At 41.8% G+C, this 18399-nt stretch overlaps 1 protein-coding gene across 9 annotated transcripts in view; it reads left to right on the top strand.

The window, feature by feature from the left end:
* Positions 1–14519, top strand: part of AKAP9 (A-kinase anchoring protein 9) — a 216142-nt gene extending 201623 nt beyond the window's left edge. For 8 of the 9 annotated variants that reach the window (XM_019533012.1, XM_019533069.1, XM_019533077.1 and 5 more), the window contains 10 exons: positions 1236–1901; positions 2619–2830; positions 4773–4881; positions 6676–6861; positions 7744–7944; positions 9303–9535; positions 10090–10175; positions 11761–11884; positions 12918–13057; positions 13958–14519. In XM_019533012.1, coding sequence (XP_019388557.1) covers positions 1236–1901; positions 2619–2830; positions 4773–4881; positions 6676–6861; positions 7744–7944; positions 9303–9535; positions 10090–10175; positions 11761–11884; positions 12918–13057; positions 13958–14001 — 2001 coding nt within the window. In that variant the 3' untranslated portion in view covers positions 14002–14519. The remainder of the gene's footprint in view (positions 1–1235; positions 1902–2618; positions 2831–4772; positions 4882–6675; positions 6862–7743; positions 7945–9302; positions 9536–10089; positions 10176–11760; positions 11885–12917; positions 13058–13957) is intronic. The other variant, XM_019533055.1, reaches the window with a different exon arrangement.
* The last annotated feature ends 3880 nt before the right edge of the window (positions 14520–18399 follow it).

The following is an 18399-nucleotide window of genomic DNA, read 5'->3' on the forward strand; positions in this document are numbered from 1 at the left end:
CCCTAGTCAAGCCCCACTAAAGCATATGGAGCAACAGGACAGTGGGCTCCTATAGTGTGCAGGAAGCCTGGTTCAACACACTGGAAATCCAGCTCACTGAAGACTCAAGTAATCGAGTCTGCTGGAGCACAGAAATTGACATGCTCCAACTGCCTTCCATATCACAAGTATCAGCATTGCTACACTGAAAAAATGGCAGAGGGCACTTTGAAATAAAATGTGTTCAACAAGCTTTAGTTCAAAGCACCCAACTGCCATTTTTTCAGCACGGGGGACACTGTTGCACGTGACACACAGGCACTTTAAATTAGCACAGCTTGCTAATTAGAGCATGCAGTGCCACGTCCCAGAGCACATGGAAAAGTGCCCAATGTGTCCTGCTGCAAAACGCATGGGCAGGGGTATGCACTGCTGCACAAAGTAGCAGAACAAATTTATGCCACTATTTGTGCCACTAAATTTGTGCTGCTGCAAATGCACACCCTTGCTCGTGTGGACACAGACATGGTGTTCAGAATGCAAAGGATTAATTTCTTCCATCAACTCCTCCTCTTCCACCACAGCTTTAAGGAGCTGTTTTTGCCTAAGATGGCAGTGTACACAGCCCCTCCACAGCTGGATAGCATGTTCTTAGCACTATTTAGAAATACATGATATTTACTCTCATTTCAAGCATCAATAGCACCCCCCTCCCAAGTTTACCAACCCATCACATAAAATCAGTGCTTACTGGTAGAATTTCTGCATTGCATTATCTTGTACCTTCCAAGCAGGCAGAACATGTTCCTCTAGAGTATATAGTATTTCAGTTTTCTTAAATTATGTGGACGCAACAATAATTTATTTCATAACAGGTTACAATTAGAAGGAAAAAAAGTCTGGCTTTGAATTTCTGTTTTTATTGTTAGGAATTTAAAGCCATTAGTTACCAGTAGCTCTGACTTTTTCACTTTGAAGGTCAGTGCAATCTTACAAAAATTATATTTTACAGGTATCTTTAGACTAAAATGGGTCAGCATAATTCGCCAGTTGGTCAGTTATATTTATTCTCATTATACTTGGTCTAAAATAAATCAGTTAGTAGAATCTATTAGATTTATGCACCTATTTATTTTAAAAACCCAAACCTATTAGTAGCAAATCAACCAGATCTTACATTTCAAAAACATTCTTGGCAAGTAAGCATTTTTTTATATAATATAATTGATCCATTTCTTTTCTTTTTTTTATGGAAGGACTTGAAATTTTCACTTGAGGATCAAAAACAAAAGAATGTGGAGTTAAATAGACTTTTGGAGCAGGAAAAGCAGCTTTCAAGTGACCTGCAGCAGAAAATAGAATCCCAGGAAGCACTGAATATTGCCCAGATGTCACATGAGCAAGGCCGTAACTGTGAGCTTCAGATACTCCTTGAAACGCAGAAGGCCCAAGTTCTTGAAATGAGCAGTGCCTTAGAAAAGGAGAAAGAGCTCTGTGCCCAGCTCCAGAGTGCTGAAGCTAAGGAGCAGGAGGGAATTGCTAACCCTTCAGATGAATTGTTTAAAGAGCTACAAAGACAAATAGATGAAAAACATGACCATGTAGTAGAGTTAGTCAGTGAGATGGAGAAGTATAAACTGGAGTCTGTGCAGGTGAGACAGCAGATGGAAAAAGAGAAACAGATTCAGAAGAAGGCACTGCAAACAGAGCAAGATGCTAACATCCTAGCACAGAAGAAGGTACATGAACTGGAGTCCAAAGTGGAAGATATTCAGTGGCAGCTTGGGGAGAAGAGACAACAGATTCACAAACTACAGCATGAAACAAAGAAATTGCAGGAAATAATTCAAGAACTGCAGAAAACTGAGCAGGACAGGGAGGAAAAAGAAACAGCCAAAGGAACAGAACAGAGTCTAAATGAGGTATGGGAAATGTTAGAGGAATGTGAAATGTTGAACTGAATGTGCTACTAGGCTCTTAAATCTCTGATAAAAGACTTAGAGGGGCAATACAATTCAAGAGTAAATTCCTCAAACTTATTTGTCACTCTAACTCTTGTAGCTCAAAGTTTTCAGTGGTCTCCTTGATTTGGACTAGACCTTGCATGCTAGTAATGAAGATGTCTGCACATCCTTTGCTATTAGAATCATAGGGGGTTATACTTCATAGCAGAAGGAAGCATAGCCTGAAGGTATATCCATCACTAGGCAGGCCAGTCACCCAGCCTCATGAGCACAGAATTCCTATTCATGGCTGCTCTAGATGATTGGGGGTTGGCTAGTGGCACAACACCTAATGCCACTCTATTTAGTGTGTGCACGTGCCCAATTTCAAGGGGCATAAAGAAGGCTTCTTTGTTTGGAAATGTTTGTTAGAAATACCATATATTAGCTAAAGTAAAGAAACAGCAAGCAAATTCTGCACTTAGTGAGAGCATGTACAACCTCTTTAATTCCATTAGGGCCATATTGATTATTATTCAGCACAGAATTAATTTAACACATGTATGCTATAGTCTTTATATTAAGCTTGGTCTCAAACTATTTACATTTGAATACAACCAATTTTATTCCACAGTTCAGTATTTTTCAGTTTAAACAAATAGTTCCTCACATGTATTTTTATATGTACACGTTCAGACTACATGTGACATGTCAAATGAGAGAACAAGAAATTGGATTCTCCAGCAGAAAATGGAAGGCGCTGAAGCCAATGAACCAACCTACCCTACCCTGATGGAAACAAAAGGAGGTGACTTAGCTGTGGGTAGCAGTGTTCTGGACAACATTAGACAAACGCTACAAAATATGTCTTCAAAGCTGAAGCAGTTGGCTCACAAGGCTGCTAGGAGGTTTGGATGGTTCTTTAATTTCTTGTATTTGCTAACAGCAACCAATGAACTAATGTTTTAGCACTTGAATCCGGATCCCCAAACTTGATTCATTCCTGTTGTAATCCAGTTGTTAGCTGAGCTACTATGGTGTAAAACTGATCACAGAGCAGAATTCTGCCCTAAATATTAGTGCTTTATGCAGGGTTGTCCCTAGGGGGGGCACGAATCGGGATGACCACCCTGGGCCCCACACCTTGGGGGGCCCTGCAGAGCCAGACAAAGCAGTGCGGTGACTCGGTGCTGCTGCCAGCTTGACATCAAGCCACTCAGCACCCCTCCCCCACCCCGCCGCTACTGGCTTCCTTGTGTCTGGGGGCAGGACCTCACACAGGCTGATTTGCCGTGGGCCCTGCACCCTGCTCAGATCATCTCTGGCTTTATGCAATCCTTTATCAATTAAAAAATATATTGTGCAAGGGAAAAGAGTACGTTTGAGCTTGTAGGTAAAAAAACAAAACAAAACAGAAACAAAAAAACCCTTAAAAATTAGGATTTTTTTTTAATTTAATGTAGTATTTGAATATGAATGTAGTGAAACAGAATTTAATACCGTGGAATCTCTGACAGAGTAATTATATTTAATTCATGGTCAGATTCACACCTGCACGTTCTTTTACTGGCCACCACTTGAGAGGTGATATATATAATTGGTAGGGGTGTGCAAAATGGGCCATATTCTACTCAGACTTGGTCTGATTTGGGGGACAGTGATTCGATTCGCTGATTTGAATCGCTGTCCTGATTCGATAAGGCGGAATCTGAAGATTCGATGCTGATTTGGAGAATCAGCGATTTGGCTATAGACACAGCTTTAGATGTCTTTTCTACATACCTTGAGGTACCGGGCACAGCTTGTGAATGCTGAGATGGTGGGGCAGATGGAGCATCCCACAGGAACGTTGTGGGGGGGCCACCATGTGCTCGGTGGCGGACCCAGAGGTACTTCTAGTCCACTTCCAGGTCTGCTGCTGAGTGTGCAGGGGAACCATCCCAGCTCGGCAGCTGGCTGGGACCCCAGATATACCCCTCAGACCCAGGAGGCACCAGTCACAGAGCCAGGGGCCAAGGAGAAGGTGGGGGCGGGTCCCTGTGCACTCCACAGCAGACCCAGAAGTGGACCGGAACTGCTTCTGGTCCACTTCCGGGTCCACCGCCAAGTGCACTGGGGACCTCCCCACCATGCTCCTGTGGGACGCTCCATCCGCCCCACCATCTCAGCATCCACGAGTCATCTGGTACCTTGAGGTATGTAGAAAAAACATATAAAGCTGTCTGTGTCCGAATCGTCAAATCTCTCTGAATTGAATCAGAGGCTTCCAATTTGATTGGAGAGATTAATGGGTCTCCTGATTCGATTTGGATTTGGAGATTCGGCCACCGAATCATACCCCCAATCTCCTCCAAATCGAATCAGCAGCTGAAACTATGCACAGCCATAATAATTAGTGTTACCAGCACATAGGAGCATAATGTAAATCAGGGTTTTTTCCTGCTGTGAATACTGTTCAGTAAAGAAGAATTTCATTATATGAGCATTCAAGCAAAAAAAGAGTAGTGGTCAAGCAACTTTGACAAGTTTGTGGACATCTTGAGAGATGTTTCCAAAAGTATTTGGAATTGAACAGCTTTCTTTAGTAATGATAGCAGCTGCTGCGCTGCTAAGCAATTTACAGACTGGCCATTTTAATATAGATGTCAAAATAGGACCCTGAGTACCACTGAAAATCTCTGTTTCTCTGATAAATATGCTCGTAGGCCAAAAGGTTTTAATAAAGTTCCCAAGTATCTCCATGTCTGCTTTCAGAAATTTAGAAAACTGATGGCTTAGAGACTTAAACTTCTCAGTGTAATTTTCCAGTTTTAGATGATGTGCGCTCTAAATATTTGCTCTTCATTTCAGACTGCAGTTTGAAACAGCAGACAATGAAGACTTCATTGGAGTTCAAAATACTATTGAAGATGTTCTCTTGCAGTTGCAGAACTTACCTGGATTGCTCCAGATACATGAGGTGAATTGTATATCTTTCTTTTACTGTGTAAAATTACACAGTAAAATGTGAATTAGTCTCATACTCAGTTTTCAGTTAAAATGTAGCTACATCCTCCTGAGAAAATCTTTACTCAATGCTGCTCTGATGAAGTAGATCAACATTTATTGCATAGTATACTGTGTTAGTATAGCCTATGAAATCAAACTATTATGTATATACTAAAAGGCAATAGGAAAATCTACATATAGTTATGAATATTTGAAATGAAGTAATATGTAAAAGAGAAATACTGTATTTACTCTAATGCAAGATGATCCTGAATTTAAGATGCCAATAATTAGATTCTACACATGGAAAATTTATAAATTTATTATAACTTTCCATGTATGGAATTTAATTATTGAAGGATCATCTTAAATTCATCCCCCACACTGCTGCAGGTGCTGAGGGGAAGAGGTGATGAGGAGGATGGTAATGGGGCAGGCAATGGGGGAGGCAGTAGGGAGGCATATGGTAGGGAAGGTGAGGGGGGCAGTAATTGAGGAGGCAGTGAGGGATGGTAGGGAGTAGGTGGAGGACAGGCAGTAGGGAGGCACATGGTAGAGCAGGCAGTGGGTGGCTGCAAGGGGGCACAAAGTGGAGGATATAGGGGGCAAGCAACATAGGCAGTGGGGCAGGAAGTGAGGCAGGCAGCAAGGCAGGAAGCTTACCTCTTGTCACCTGCCCCACTGCAGCTTCAGGCTGCCCAGGTCCCCTTCCCCCCTCTTTTCCCCTCCATGGTGCTTCTGTCCCCTGCAGTCTTGGATCCCCCACCTCCCCTTTCTCCTGTCTCCCCCTCTCTCCCTTAGTCTCCCTCCCCTCCACAAGCATTTCCACCAGCAGGCTCAGTCCCTCTGGGGTGTAGAGCATGGCTCCAGCCTGGCCCCGCAGCAGTGGCACTGAGCTGGCACTTCTTCTACAGAGTCAGGCTGGAACACATGCTCTGTGCCCCAGGCTGCAGCAAGGACAGAGCCTGCCAGCGTAGAACAAAGGTAAGGAGGAGTGCAGGAGAAGCAGCACAGTGGGGAGACTGGCGAAGTGAGGAAGGAGTGGCTGGGTGTGCAAAGTCCGTGGGGAGCAGGCAGCAGCTGAAGCTCTGGCCCTAGCCCCAACCCCTGCCCCTACCTCCTCGTGCTTGATTGTAAGGTGAGGGGCTTTTTTCCTCATGTTAAATGGGGAAAAAGTCTCATCTTCTAATCAAGTAAATATGGTAATAATTCAGCAGTATTTAGTTTTTGACTGAGCTCATCTTCAAAGGCAACAGTGCTATAAAATGTGTTTTAAAGCAGCAGAAAATTAGCTGTCTTTTTCTTTTTGCTCCAAGATAAAAACAGATATAAAAAAAATAAAAACTCCTTTTTTTAAAGAAATCAGAGCAATTAGATTCTTGCTGTGTTGTTCTGCTATTGAGCATAATCATTATGGACCTCCCTAAATCACAATGGAAGTTCATGGCATAGTGGTGCCTTTAATCTTGCTCTTTTTGCTGTACACACTCCTCGCCCTCCCTCCCTCCCCCCCAAGACAATTAATGTTGTGGTTTTAACCTCTTGGCCACTGGGGGTGGGGGGCACGGTAGTGAAAGCAAAATGAAAGGTACTGCTGTGCCACAAACATCCTCTGCAATGTAGGTAAGTCCCTAGTAATCATTTCACAAAAATTAACATTAGACTGACCTGGGATTTAAATGCATGGATTCCTCTGATGAAGCAACAGAGTACTGTTATTATCCACAACAGTAACTGATCTCACACAAGCTTTTTTCATTTCTAGCTGAAGTTACTGTTACCACCAGGAGCCTCCTCTAGGTCATTTACTGAGGGGCTGCTGAGGCAGAATGCTGAGCTGACAGGGTTTGTCAGCAGACTGAGTGAGGAAAAGAACAATCTGAGGAATGCTGTCCTGAAATTGGAGGAGAAAGTCAGACAAAATCAGCAGAGAGGACCTTGTGGAGATTATGTACGTCTCTTCTTATTGCACTGTGTAATGAGGTGTACAGAGACTAAAAAACACCACATTACTTTCATACATGAAATACATCTCCCCCTTTCAAAACCAGCAATATGAGTAGCTCCTTTCCTTGCTCTCTCAGCTTCCTGTGACTTTCCTGTCTTGGGCTGTGAACAGGCTTTCATTTTTAATAGTGGAAAATTTCTGCCCCTAAAAATGGTTCCAGGAGTGAAAGCAGTGCAGGTGTCCAGCCTGCAAATGCCCACTCTCTGTGGCTCCTTGCACCTTTCTGAGACTGGGGTGATCCCAGTCTAGGGAAAACATGGGAGCAGCAGGGCAAAGCCCCCCACCCACTTCTTACACCAAGACTCAGGTTTGAGGAGCAAGTGCGGGGGCTGCTCTTCCACTCAGCTCTGAGGGCCTTGGAACTGCAAAATGAGCAGGGCAGGAAATCCCCCACCTGCCCCTCAGCCTGGGGATCTCAGTCAAGGAAACAACTAGGGGGTTTGCCTTGCTCTTCCAGTTCCCACCTGGGACCAGACCAAAAGAGGAGTGTACAAATGTTCACTCTTAGGAAACAACCTTTCTTGCAAAGGAGATCTTCTTGGTTGTGACCTGAAAGATTTCCTGAAAGGGGCATGTTTCCTATGGGAGAAATTGAGTGAACGGTTGTACACTTCTAGTTTCTGCTAGGAAAATGGTGACTTTCCTTTTCCTTATAATTTTCTTGTACCTCTCCATGTGAGCTGCATTCCATCACCAAGACTAACAACTAACAGACCCTGGGTCTTCCATTCACTAATGTGAGCTCATTACTGTCCCAGTGTGGAAACGACACCATTTGGAATACTGGGTGTTTAACAATAAAAATAAAGTTTGTTCCCTCTTCAGTCTTCTAGATGGGTGTTGGACAATGGAACTAATATTGACACACTCACTGCTTCTGAAAGAGAGATTTGGAACAGAGAAAAGCTGTCACTACAGAAATCCTTGAAACAAGCTGATGCAGAGCTGTCCAAACTGAGAGCAGAACTCAGGAATGAAGCTTTTCTGAGAGAACTGGGATCGGAGTCTGAAAATGCTGTTTTAAAAGTAGGAAGCATTTCTCTGCCAGTGTTTTCTAACATAGGTGGTTCTCATACATAGAACTGGGCCTATTTTTCACTGCTGCCTTTATCACCTGTCTATATAGCCTTGGTTTGAGAGAAGTAGAAGTCCATTAACTTCTCCCTATGAGTAAGATCCAACATTACACATGCTCCTGCTTTCTACATTATACTTTTTGCTGAGTGGCTAGGCTGCAATACTGCAGAGAAGGACCTGGGGATTATAGTGGACCTTAAACTGAATGAGACAACAGTGTGCTCTTGTTGCAAAAAGACAACAGCCTACTAGATTGTATTAACACAGGTGTCACTTGCAAATCAAGGGAAGTGATTCTTCCACTCAACTTGGCACTGGTAAGGCCTCACCTAGAGTATTGTATCCAGTTTTAGGTCCCACACTTCAAGAAGGATGTGGACAATTTGGAAAAAGTACAGTGTGGAGCAGCAAAAGTGATCCCAGCAAAAGCCTGGGGTGCAAGACTAACGAGGAAAAGCTGAAAGAGCTGGATTTATTTAGTCTGGAGAAGAGAAGATTGGAGGGGGGCGGGGGTTGATAAATCTTCAAATATCTGAATGTTAGTTATACGGAGGATGGGCTTTTCTCTGTGGCTGTCTGGGACAGGGCTAGGAGCAATGGTCTCAAGCTGCAGCAGGGGAAGTTTAGGTTGGAGATTAGAAGCTTTCTGATTATGAAAGTGGTCAGGCACTAAAACAGGCTACTTAGAGAAATTCTGGTAGCTTCATCCTTGGAAGTTCTCAAAAGCAGGTTAGATGGACACTTGGCTGGGATGGTTTAGTTAGGGATGATCCTGCTTTGAGCAGGGTGCTGGACTAGATGAGTGGTTCTCAACCTTTTTTGTACTAGGACCCATTTGTAAACGTAAGTGGCAAATCCTGACCCAGTGCTTCTCACTCCCAACCCACTGCCCCTTGCCTCCAGCCCCACAGTGCGTGGGGCAGGGGGTGGGTATATGGGCCAGGTGAGGAGAATGGGGGGCTCCAAGCAACCCCTTGCAGGCTGGAACTCTGCCAGGCTGCAAGGGAAAAGCCACGGCTTCCCATGTTTTCTCCTTTAAAAGAGAATCCATTTTTTAAGTTTATTCGTGACCCTTTCATATATTCTAGTGACCCACTTTGGGGTCACGACCCACGGGTTAAGAAGCGCTGGACTAGATGACCTTGTGCAGTCCCTTCCAGTCCTACTTGTTTATGATCCTATTCTTTCCATGGTTACAGGGAGGGAATAAAAGCAGCTAAACTGTTTGGCGATGTTGGTAATCTTTGAATTCTAATAAGCTTTTGAATGACTGGCTTATAGTGTTTTCCTTCTTTCTTAACATCTAGAGAATTTACGGAAAGTACCTGAGAGCAGAGAGCTTTCGGAAAGCACTCATATACCAGAAAAAATACTTGCTGCTGTTACTAGGTGGATTCCAGGAATGTGAAGAAGCCACCCTGGCCCTCATTGCAAGAATGGGTGGGCAACCTTCCTATACTGATGTAGAAGTGATTACACATCATTCAAAGGGTTTTACCAGGTTTCGTTCTGCAGTCAGAGTGTCCATTGCAATTTCAAGGTACATCACAGGAAGTTACAATTTAACCAAATGTGAATATGCAACTTAAAATTTGTTTTCCAAACACAACATGTAGCAAGTTCTAGAGTGCTTTGTAGTCCACTCTGTTTAAATTATTGTAAGTCTCCTACTGTCCTGAAAACAGTGAATTTTTTAGAGTGCTGAGTTAAACAGCCCAGATCCTGGAAATGATTTGGATACGGTAATACACTCTTCAGCCCAATTATTGTTCCTAATTGCTGAGCTGTGTATTCTTTAATTAATTAATGTCAGAGTATATGGGATACCTTAACAAGTTTTAAAAAGAATTAATTGATCATTAGTGCCTTCCCCAGGGGGGCTGTGCATTTTATAAGCATATAACTGAAATATTTTCCTTAAGATTGCAAGTCTGTGTGTAAGGATGTTTTCTGCTTAGTCCAGTTTTGTAGGTTTTAAATCTACCTTTTACGTTTGGTTTTGTGGTATGTGGATTATTATGCCTCAGAATATTGTAAGTATGTTATTTGAAAAGGCAATACCTCTCAATCTTAAATCTCGTATTTTAAATGCAGAATGAAGTTCCTGGTTCACCGGTGGCACCGGGTAACAGGTTTCAGCTTCATAAGTATCAACAGGGATGGCTTTAGCCAAAACACAGGTAAATTGTAGACTATGGATGTCTGAAGAAAAGGTATCGCCACAGAGTACATTAGTGCTGAGGGAAGGACAGTTTAGGTTGGGTTCATGTAGCATGGAACTCTCCTTCCTCTTCCTTTCACCGCACCATCCAGACCAGGCTCCTCCTTGGCTGTCTAGTCGCCCCTTCAGCATTCTGGGCCACTCCACTCAGCACAGACACTAGTGTCCCAGCTGTTATGTCTTACTTTATATCTTAGTGGAAAGGCTTTCCAAAATGTGGCAGACTTCTCTTAGTGGGCTTGTGCTCTGTGTGTGTGAATTGCACCTCCTGCAGTGTGCTCCCTTTCATACCTGTGGGAACTCTAAATAAATCCAGGACATACAGACATGAACTTTGGCTACCACAGTTGGTCCCATCCCTGGGCATCTTTACACGTGCTCTGGGAGGGGGCAGGGGAGGTGCTTTAGAGTTGCTCTTAGAAGCTGCTCTAATTAGAGCACTCACAGTGTCTCGTGTATTCAACATCCATACTTCAAAATGGTGGCAGGGGCACTGTATCTAAAACATGTCAAATGAGATTTAGTTAAAGTGCCTCCGCCACCATTTTGAAGCACAAGGACACAAAATGCACCAGATGCCGAGGCTGGTGGAGTGTGCTAATAAGCATGCTCCAGTAGACTCAATTAATTGAGTCTCCTCCAACAAACTATAATTACAGTGCATCAGAGCAGGCATCTTTTGTCTATGTCATTGCACTGGGAAGTATTTCCTCCCAGTTTGTTCTCATCTCAAGTCAGATTAAAAAAAAAAAAATCTTGCATCCCTTGGACATAGCTAGAATCTGGGATATCTGGTTCCCCACTTGTTTTCTTGTAGAGAGTGCAAAAAGAGCTAGTACAGCTACTAAATCAGCTAGTACAAGTTGCATTGGTGCCAGTCATATCAGTCTCAGAGGCATTCCATGCTGAGCTTAATGGCTTCAAAACTGAGGAAGTTCAAGCAGGAGCAAAAATCAGACTTGTATCTGAGAATTTATTTTATTTTTTTTTTTTACAAGGAGCTCCCTGTGCTGCATCTGTAGCCCCTGCTGGTGTTCAAAGTTACTTTCTGCAGTTTAAGTTAGATATTTTTGAGAGTCATTCAAAGGGAAATCTTGGCTAGATCTGATAGTAGTAAGCAAGATCCTGAGAAGCAGAGAACTGTAGTGATTGTCCCTGAGTATAGGACGAAGGAAAGAGAATCAACCATAGTTTGTAAACTGGAAAAGTGTTTGGCAGAGCCCATTTTCCACGAATGATTTCCTTGCTGAACAGAACAGCTAGTAGGAACCTCGGTGAGGCTTCCATTTGACTTATACATGTAAGACCGGTAGGCGGTTTATGTATATACATGTACATTATTTTATGGTGCTAAGGCAGCTGATCATGTTGGACATGCTTTGCTTTACTGCTTTTGCTATTTTATCCAACTGTAGTTTCAACAATCTCATTTTCTTGCATGTAAAAGAGAAAAATGCATTTGGAATACTAAAGTGCAAAACATCCAGGTTTTTTAAAGGGATTGGTATTTTTCCCATGGATGATACTTGTTTGGGTTTTTTTAGGTAATGAGCAACGGTCTGATTCTTTCTCTGGTGGTCTTGATCTTTATGGAGAACAGAGACATTCCTCTCTCAGATCCAGATCAGACCTGGAGTCTCCCCGATCTCCTGTAAATTCTCAGCAAAGGTGACTTTTCATTTAATTATCACTGTTTGTCCAAAATAATAGTAAACATTTTCTAAAAAATATGAGTGTCATTTTGGGACTCAAAGTTTGGGACTTTCACTTTTTGTAGGTAACATCCCATGTTTTCCCTGTCATTGTTCCAAGTTTCTTCATGTGCCTGTTCAACCCCTGGCTTGTCTGTTCTTTAGCCTTTTGATGATTACAATGGCCAACAGAACCAATCAACTTTTAAAACCATCCAATTGTAGTTGCTGCAAAATGATGCGTATGTTTTGTGCAAACCCTTTCATGGCTGCACAGAAGACTGGCCGCCATAGCACTAGAAGTGAAATTTTCACCCTGGTGAGCCAGGATTTCACATAAAAGACAAGATTTTTGGAGCGTTTGTACTCTACAGAGTTTGTATGGAGTTGTGCATCCCTAAGGCTATCTGAAAATCAGGTGCCAACAGTTCACAAACTTTTTCAAACCATGGGCCATGTTATTCAGATGACAGATAACCTTGTGGGCTACTGATAAGAGGCAGAAATAGATCCACATCCCAACCTTTTATTTGCTTGCACTTCAAACACAAAACAACATTTATCCCTAAGTCTTACTTGGCTTATTTGTGACAGCACAACCTAGATTTTTACCTATACAGGCTGGGGAGGCTGGAGGTGGGAGGAGGTGTGTAGATTGGCAGCAGGTCTCCTTGAATTTGCTGAGTTCTCCAAATTTCCCTCCAGCCAATACCCCATATTTATAGGTGTTTGATTTTAATATCCTAATAAACGTTCTTTGGCTTTATTTAAATATTTTTGCTATACTGAAACTTTTGGAACTGGACTGAACTAGATCTCTTGTGGACTTGGAAGGTATTAATTAGCTGTATTTATGTCCTCAGGAAAGTAAAAGGTAATAGTAAAGGTCAGCATAGATACTTACAGCCATAACATTTAGCTATTTCTGATAGAGTTTCCTTTGGAAACAGAATGTCAGTACAGTATTTTTAAATTTTAAAAGCTATATTTCATGGTTTTTCTTCCTCTAGGTACCATGGCTTCCATGCTGATATAAATCCAGTTTCCCTTGCATGCCCTCAGTTGCAAAATTATGATCCTGACAGAGCTTTAACAGATTACATTAATCGGCTAGAGGCACTACAGAGGCGACTTGGAAGCGTTCAGTCAGGTAAATACTCGTGCTTTCCTTGTCAAGGTCTCTTGGCAAAACAAGTCACTCCGTACCTGGTCTGACTTGCAGAGCATCTGTTGGTTTGTTAGTAAGTCTGATAGAAGCTGAGTTTTAGGCATAGTTTCTCTCTGATTTAAGACTTGCAGCTGAAAAGAAAGCAGGCAGCAAATATCCACTAGAAAAAAAAGCTGAAAGACTGTAGGAGGAAACTATGGAATCATGCATTACATATAAGCATGACATGACAGATTTCGAGTCTCACTAAGTTTTTGTCTAGGCTCTCAAATCACTTTGAAGCAAGAATTTTATTGCCAAGAATCCCAGCTGGATAGGGTTTTTACAAGTCATCACACGGTGTAGTGTAACTGAGCGCAGCAGCCCCAGGCACTGCAAAAATAGCCACTGCTGGAGTGGCAGATGATCACACCACTGCAGTCAGCATGGCACCAGCCCAGTTGCAGAGCTGCCCTGGTCCACTTCTGATAATTTGGTAGCTTTTCTGCCTTTTGCTCCCCGTCTGACAGTGCTTGTTAGACCTACTGTAGCATTTGCCCATTACATGACCTCTGAAGAAGGCACTTCCCCAGTGAAGCACTAAATACATTTGGTTTTATAACTGTAACAGAAATATAGCTGTGAGCTAATGGGAACCAAAACGCCTTGTCAGACTGCATGTGAGCCACTCCTAAGAGTTACTGTTAATCCAGCCACTTTAATGTAAGATCCATGTGGATTTTTTCTTGACTCTGTCCATAAAAAAAATCCATTTAAAATATAATTTTTACTGAAGCCATCTGAAGCTTATTGTAGATAGTCTAATGACTGCCTATGAACCCCTCGAGTAAACCTCTTTAGTCACCCAGCACTTTACCTAAATTCTCTTTTCCCATTTTACAGGTTCTGCTTCCTACACTCAGTTGCACTGTGGTATGAGAAGATAATAACCTTTCAATATTTCCATCACTGGTAGTGACATAAATGAAATTGCCTTTTGTAAATCTGTGCTCCTGTGCTTTTGTATAATGTGTATATTGTGGGACCAACATGAACGCAGCAGTACGATTGTATACAGTTCCCTTGCTGGCATATCCATGCAGACTGGAATTTCTGTATATAGGCACCTGGTGTTCATTCAAAAAAAGATCAATCATTAATTTTACATGTATATTTGTGGAATGCTAATTTAAATGATTAACTTATGAAAAAAGTGTGTATTTATCGAGCGGGTGCAAGTATGAAACTTAAGCATTAGTGAGATTGCAGAGTGTAGCTCAAAGTGCACTGCACTGTTTTTCTGGTAAGGCTACTGAATTAACATGACTCTCTTCTAATATATCTGCTATTGGCAGTGCAGGCAAAATATCACTTGTAGAGACCTATTTTTGTAATGGTAGAAGTTTTGAATTTTATGGGTATTTTGTCAAAGTACTGAAATAAAAGATGACTTCATCCTTTTAAATGCTGTATTGTTTGAAACTGTTTGAAGTAGAAGAGCCACCTTGGTTTCTGTGCACATTACTACAGCCAGACAACCCTTCTGGGTGATTCAACCTCAACAGCTGAAAGAAATAGGTAGGAAGTGTTTATACTGAGCACAAGGAGGCTGCTAGCAGCTAGGGAGTGCAGAGAGACCCAGTTTGCACTTCATTACTTTATAGAAGTTGTGGTATTCATTTCACTTGTTCCACCACAGAAAAGGATTTTTATTAAGCCTCTGCATAATGAAAACTTCTTAAGGAGTGAGCTTAACATGCCAAAGCTTTTTCTGTGTTTAAAATGGGAAATGACTTAATGAGGTGGTTTTGTGCTCAGCAAAAGGCATAACTATCACTGATAATTATGAGTAGCCATTGTGATGCTCATTTCAGACTTATTCATTTGTTTAGCAATAAGAGTTAATTTAGAAAGGCTTTCAGTTTAAGTCAAAGTTTCTTATATGCATGTATGCAGTTCTGAGCACTGAAAATTGTCAAAAAAACTGAAATAAATTCTTTGCAAGGCAACTACTTTTTATCTACTACCACTCCATTTTAAAATACACAAAAGTTCTGAGGGCAAAAAAAATCCATAGTGGTGCAAAGTTCAGTTACATCATACACTTGCCTGACAGAGAGAGCATGTTTAAAAAAAGCATTCTTTTCCAATCCAAGAATCTGAGAATGGGCTTGCTCTACTTACTATTTGCTAATTTGCAGAAATCAGTTATTTGTGAGATTCTAATATTAATTTGCTTACTTTAAAATGAGACCAAGTAACCTTGACACAATTTAAATGGACTTAAATGTTTACGGAATGGTTCTGTATCACTTAATGAAAATACAAAACCTCTGAAAACTGCCTCAAGTCCCCAGTTACTCGTTCAAAGTTTTCGTGCATTGTCCATTTCCAGTATTCAGATGACCAGTAAGATGTAAATATTCTACTATCCCTCTTGTGAAAATACTATGATTTTCTGTATTAAAACTCCATGGCAATTCTAGGGTCATTCTTGAAAATAAGAATGTATTTATTACATAAAACAGTATGTACATTTCTGCAGTTGACAGGCTACAAACACACAAAGCAAACCTTCCAATTTCAGATGTTACCAGGGTTTGAATTACAGGGGAGCTCACAGGGCTGAGCCCCCCCATAAGAGACGAGAGCTTCCCCATCGGACGAGAGCCTGCCCTGCGCCTCAGGTTACAGCAGTGGTGGCTTCTTCCGGCTATCAGCTGCCACCATCACAGGCTCCCCACGAGTCAGAATGTAATTCAAACCCTGCTTGTTACAACAATCCCATCAGAACAGATTCTAGTCCCACTGTACATGGAGACTTGCATCTCACTCCTTAGTTTAGGTGGATGAAGGGAAGTAGGTTAACACATGCTCATTCTAGAAGTTAAGATTCACACTTGAAAAATAGCTTTTTCCTCACTTAGGATTTGACTGGTGAGTTGGATGCTAAGTAACTGTCAGGCCTGAATCCATGTTAAAGTTGCTACACAGATGGAAGACAGCATTTTTATGAATAAAACCTTGTAAATGTATTATATGTCTTACAAAGTACTGATTCAGGAATGCAGTTATAGTAGGTGTAGTGGTTCCACATGTCATGGCTAGATTTCCCTCATCTTCATAACACTGATGATCAGATGAAGAAGTTCCTCAAATTTAGCATAACTGTTTCATATCTGATAACTCTGAGGTGTGTAAAGCAGGGTTGTATAATTTATAGTAGGAAAATATGCATCAGTGAAATCAATTTCGTATAAACCCATGGGTCTCCACATTTTAGCCTTAAGGCACTCTCCATAACTTTTCTGAATCACAGAGCTAGAATCTAAATTCAGAAAAGATATTGAGGGGTGCTAAGAGAGTTGATAACCACTGATCTAACTGATGCCACTGTGAGAGCTGGGGGGCAAGATTTAATCCTGTTGTGTCCTGTTCTTTCCACTGGTTTTCTTTCTTGAATGACTGCATAATTGAGGCTGAATTGAATTCTCATTGAAGTCTGTGAAAAATCTCTCATTATCTCTAGTGGAATTGGATTGGATCTTCTGTTTGTTAGCACCGTTGTATGAATAGCTCATCTTTTCAAAGGCCTCTCTCTCTGTCCAGTAAGAATACCATATACCCACTGTATTTTGTCAGCACTGCAATTAGTATCTTCTGTTCCTCATCCTCTGCTCAGAGAGCCCTGTATTTGCAAATAACCAATATACACTTGAATTATCATGAACCCTGATGCAGCAGAGGGAAGGAAAGCCACACCCAAACCTACATTACCTGGTCCATCTCCTATCCTATGGAGAACATAGAACCCAGGATAGTTATTATGGTCAGAAACTCTCTCTCTGGAAATTATAGTCCAGAGCCAGACCTCCATGTCCCTGAGATGAAATCTGGCATGTGTTGTGACCAAGGTGCATAGCTAAACATTGAGGCATGCTTTCACATCTGTTGTGGAAAAACAAATTCTTTTAGGGCTCCGAACTGCACTAGCAGAATAGGCCAGCGCTGACACCATGTTCAGAAAAGTGTGAGTGAAGACCAATGTTTGTGCTGGAGTCATAGTGGACTTCTGGTTCCTGAACCACAGGACAAAGCAGTAGCAGAGTGCCAGGGTAGTTGGTAGACTTTCTAACATGATCTTCCATAGGGTCTTCTATCAGCCAGGTATTGAGATGCATGTACTTTATATTCTGAGGCGTGCAGCCCTGAGTGAAAAGATCTGGGTAAAGATTCCCAGGTTTGTGAATAAGCCAAAGAAAAGGAGCTCATGTTAATATTGGTCCTGATCTGTCATGAAACAAAGGCATTACCTGTAAGACAGCCATATGGAAATAACCATCTTGCACCACCATCCTGCTGTGATGCAGTCCCCCAGCTCAAGGATGAGATGATACATACCAAGGTAACCATTTTGACACTGACTTAGTGAATTGAATTCAGCTTTTTAAAGTCCAAGAAAGGCCATATTCCCTCTTTTTAGAAGCAGAAAATAGCAGCTATAGAACCCCTTTCTTTGAGGTGTGGAGGAACCTCTTCTGTTGCTCCCCAAGTCAGAAGTGTCCCTCTTACTACAACAGACTCATGCAGAATGGGGATTTGTAGGTGTTATGATGGTGAATCTGACTATGTGCCATTCACCATTTCCAGTTTGCACTGGTGCAGCTCTACATGGGTTGAAAGTGTGACAGATGGTTCTTAAAATAAGTTTATAGAGAATTGCTTTCAGTTCTTTCAAATGCTTTGTCTGGTGAGCAGTTTGCCAGTGGAGTCCCAGCTCAAGGGACAAAAAATGCTTCTAACCTATGAACCATCTGCCTCCTCTTAGGAGGGTCCTCAGCATGGGTTGAACCTGACAGAGATGGCTGTATATGTATGCATGCGACACTGGTAGCCACTGTTGGGTAGCATAATGGAGGTAGCATCATGTGGGTTTAAGAGAACGTGCAATTTAATACAAGCTTTACCAAAAAAAGTGTGTAATCTACTCTAGAACCTGACAGCTACTGACTAGGAAAGGAGTCCAACCCAACCCAGCTCTCACTGATTGCATTATGATGCTATAATTTTTAATTGCTTTGATTTCTCTTGTACAACCATAGAAACTATTTGTTATCAGGGCCTCCTACAACAGGAATTGCCTACAGTGAGGATTTACATGTTCAGGCTTTTTATTAGTCCATGTTTAAAATAAGACGTGACCATTAATAATAAGACTGTTTTGTGCTCACAGCAAGGGGCAGAAACTTGTTATTGATGCTTTTGAATGCCAAGTTCATAGTTATTCATTCCTTTAGTAGTAAAAAAAAAATTAAAACAAAATGGAAAAACTCAAAGGTTTAAAA

Source organism: Crocodylus porosus, unplaced genomic scaffold (assembly GCF_001723895.1).
Source record: "Crocodylus porosus isolate Cpor-Errol unplaced genomic scaffold, CroPor_comp1, whole genome shotgun sequence".
NCBI lineage: Eukaryota > Metazoa > Chordata > Crocodylia > Crocodylidae > Crocodylus > Crocodylus porosus.